This window comes from Austrofundulus limnaeus, unplaced genomic scaffold, assembly GCF_001266775.1.
Source record: "Austrofundulus limnaeus strain Quisiro unplaced genomic scaffold, Austrofundulus_limnaeus-1.0 Scaffold526, whole genome shotgun sequence".
NCBI lineage: Eukaryota > Metazoa > Chordata > Actinopteri > Cyprinodontiformes > Rivulidae > Austrofundulus > Austrofundulus limnaeus.
Genome location: NW_013952928.1, coordinates 12,837 through 16,914, shown reverse-complemented (window position 1 = coordinate 16,914; position 4,078 = coordinate 12,837). Strand labels below are relative to the sequence as shown.

The following is a 4,078-nucleotide window of genomic DNA, read 5'->3' as shown; positions in this document are numbered from 1 at the left end:
GAACTTTGGAGGTGGAGATTGAACAAGGAGTAAGAGATGAGATGGAGTATCCCTTCATCGGAGAAGGTAATCTTTACTAAAGTTTTTGTTTTTTCTTTCGCATTGCCATTGCACCCTCACGAGAAACTTTGGCAATTGTTTTTCTGCCGGATGCCCTTCTTGATGCAACCACTGAGCTCCTGCAGCCCACGTGTGGTGCCATGTAGGGCACCCATGGGAGCAGCAGACAGGGGTTTAATGGTCTCGCTTAGAGGCACAGAATGGGGCAAATAAGGRTAAAGACAGGTGTGGGTGTAATCTGAATGATTTGCGTTTGTTTTCTCACCTGTTCCTAATGTTTTGCCTGTGTTCTCAGGTGAACCTCACATTGATGGTGAACCTGGAGATCTGCGATTCCGCATCAAAGTGTTAAAGTACGAACAAGCTTTCCTCTTTTCTGCCGAATATGAGATTCATGGTGGATAAACTTGTTCTCCATTTATYTCTGCTGTTTTTCTTGTTTAGACATCCTGTGTTTGAGCGCAGAGGAGACGACCTGTACACCAACGTCACCATCTCCCTGGTAGAGGCACTGGTCGGCTTTGAGATGGACATTGTTCATTTAGACGGACACAAGGTACGTTTTGTAAGGTTCAAGCTTTCAGTTGGGCTTTTTAAACAACTACAGTGGAAATCTACTCACCTGTTAAAATTATAGATTTTTGTGCTGTAAAAGAAAAACATTACGACAAAACAGTTCTATTCATAGCCAAGCCTGGGTGTTTTTACTTTTTTATAGTCCAGACATTTGGACAACACAGAGACTTGTCTTGTCCTGGTTTGCAATACCTGTTGACCGGTGCCAGAAGGTGGTCGACTCCATGTACCACAGATGTGAAGCAGTTATCAGAAACTGTGGTTATGCAACTAAATATTAGTTTATGATTCTCAGGAAAGTTGAATCTTTAAGCATTTCTTAGTTTATACAGTATATTTTATTTTTGAGTTTATAAAAAAAGATGTCAACACTGCTATTTTTTGAACATTGTATTTCTTGACTTTCTGTAAAATATTGTCATATTCARTTACATTTTCTACTTTTTTGCTTTGAAACAGAACGTGCAGTGTCCAGAATGCATTTGTGATCATTAGAATACAATTTATTTGAAGAATTTTRAGATTTACTCACCTTTTTAAACACACTGCTATTATTATGAACATAAACGTATGACAAAGATGTGCATGAGCTGTTTAAACTGAACAGCTCTCTTTACTTCACAGGTCCATATAGTCAGAGACAAGATCACTAAACCTGGAGCACGAATGTGGAAGAAAGGCGAGGGTTTGCCAAACTTTGACAACATCAACATAAGAGGTTCTCTTATTATCACCTTCGACGTGGAGTTTCCTCAGACACAACTTGATGATCAGCAGAAAGACGGTAAGACTGAGGCAGAGGTAAACACAGTGGAGTTTTTGAACTTTTGTAAGAAACAGTTGGAAACTATGAAGAACATCCAGTGGTCAAATTGAGGAACTCAACTCAAAAGCTGTCCATCTGCTGTCAAAATCAAATAAAGCCTTTTCTCACTGKGCTGAATGACCTGTAGATGAGAACACAAGTATTTTTGTTGTCACTTTGAATACCTTTTTTTCCAGAATCTACAGTATTTTGAGGGAAAACACTGACATTCTTAGTCACTGCCTTGTCGCTTCTTTGAGAAGGCTTWTTTATGCTCTATTTCTTGTTCTCATCTTACTTTAAAATATAATTTTCAGTTATCAGCTATTGACTCTCAAACTTGTAAAAAATGTCTGCACCAACTATTTCACTTACCCATTGTTCTCTGAACAGCACTGTTTTGCTTTGGGTCTTTTTATATGTGATTTTCCATCTACTGAGCAAATATAGTTTTTTCTAATTCCGTAAAAAGTGTTAATTTAGCAAAGTTACCAAGTATCTTGCGTTATGTATTAATTTTTTTGTTACATTCATTTTAAACAAGCTGTGAGCTTTTGAATCTAAAGCTGYTGTTTAACAATGCAGCTTTCAGGTGCAGTCTACAACCCTAAATCAGAAAAAGTTGGAAAGTTGTTCACAAAATATGATGATTTGTGTCRTGGAAATGTTTATTTTACCTAGGCAGAAACACRCGATMCAAGAATAAAAAGTACTTTGTGAAAATGGTCAACAGGGTTTATTTGCAATTGCAAGACACACATCATTTCACACAGGCAGTGCTACAGAATGTGCACCGAGGCCGTCTACAGCATGTTATCCAAACAGAGAAAAACTGGGCCAAGGAAAGAATGATGTTTGATAAACAGCAACAAGAAGGATTACTTCTGAACAGATATTGTCCTGATCGTAAAACACTTTGTCCGAGAGAAAACAGAAGATAATGAGTAAAATCATAAAACATGTTCACATTTTACAGTAAGCAAAATAGGTCACTGATACTTGGCCTGAGAAGAAATGCAGGACTCTAAAGGATAATTTATTTTTCCAAGACAGTTTGTGAATTGCAAACTCATTTTATTTGCAATAGAACATATCAAATACATCTAACTAACTAATAGTACCATAAGGTAATTTAGAATTTATTGGCATCAACACACCTTTAAAAAGTAAATGGACTATACGTATATTAGGGTTGGGCAATAATGGCAAAAAGATGAATCATGATTAATTGTGGTATTTAGCCGATAACTATTAATATGACGATTAATCGCCTGGTGTCTCTGGACTCCTGCATGTCCTGTCACATGAATATTTTGAATCACTCTGGTGGGAAAGATTTTCTCCATAAAAATCTGTTCCAAATTCTGTCAACAGTGAAGACTTCAGACTATGCATCAATTTTTAAATGGTGTTGATAGGCACCCAAGACCAAGTCAAAACCAGAGCATATTGAGACAGAGACGGACTTTTAAAGGCTGGGACCAAATCAAGACCAAGGGAGGGCAAGACAGAGTCTAGTGCCCCAAAACATACAATATTCTTTACACAGGTTGCCAACTTAATATGTAGCTAATATCGACTAAATCTCTTTGTGYCAGGGCCAGGTAAAGAATTTTAGTACAGGGGCAGATTTCTAACAGTAGCTTCTTTGTGCTTCTTTTCTAAGTGATGATAAAAGTTTGACATGGTCCCCACTGTCTCTGAAAGCGAAGCTCTGCATAATTTACAAGTCACTGTACGCTTTCATGTGGACGTTGTTTTGCAAATATATACTTTATGAGATGGATATTAGAGAAAGTTCTGAATTATTCATCATTGTATAATTTTTTTACATCTCGATAACCTGGAATTTAACAGGGGTGTGTAAACTTTACAATGATGAATAATTCAGAATTTCTCTCATTTTTAATKTGAGTTATTACCTGTAAAACTGAATTGGGGGAGAGAGAAATCTCTTCCAGGGGTAACATGAAAAATGATAAAGACAACCACTTTTTTTCTTCTTTGTGGTGTCGTGTGAGKGAAAGTGGGTGGGGATGGGTAACAGCATTAACAACAATACATAATTAGCAATGAGGCACGCTTGGATATGAATCACTGCTTTTACATCCCACGAAAGCAAAGATGTTAACAAATAAATTGGACAATATTCTGTCAGCTTAGTAATATTTCCACAAGTGCAGTCTTCATTGGTCTTAAATAAAGCCCAGAGTCCTCAGTGTCTTAAGAACGAGACAAGACCGAGTACAAAAGTGGTCGAGACCATCAAAAAGTGGCTTTAAGACCGGTCTAGATTACAACATTAGATCATGGCCATCCAATACAGAATTTTAGTCTTGTCCTTTGAGCTCAGAGATTTCTATAGATTATTGAAATATTTTGATATTGTCAACTGTAGATGATGAGATATTCAAAGTTCTCCTAATTTTCTATTAAGGAATATTATTCAGAATTTGTTCCAGTATTTTAMACATTACAAAAAAATAAATAAATTTTCACAGACCGGTGAACCTCTGCCTATCTTTACTTCTGAGCAATTCATCTTCTAAAAGGCCCCTTCTGTTGCAAAATCCTCCTCCAGTTTTTGCAGCCTTTCATAGCCTGTTCCAGGTTTTTTAAATTGTATCTTAGATAAAT

At 36.8% G+C, this 4,078-nt stretch overlaps 1 protein-coding gene across 1 annotated transcript in view; it reads left to right on the top strand.

Moving 5' to 3' along the window:
- dnajb11 (DnaJ heat shock protein family (Hsp40) member B11) overlaps nucleotides 1-4,078 on the top strand; it is a gene marked incomplete in the record, with an annotated part of 10,804 nt that overhangs the window by 4,575 nt on the left and 2,151 nt on the right. Inside the window, 4 exon segments of the mRNA XM_014026120.1 lie at nucleotides 1-66; nucleotides 356-413; nucleotides 505-616; nucleotides 1,261-1,420. Of these exon segments, the coding sequence (XP_013881574.1) occupies nucleotides 1-66; nucleotides 356-413; nucleotides 505-616; nucleotides 1,261-1,420 (396 nt within the window).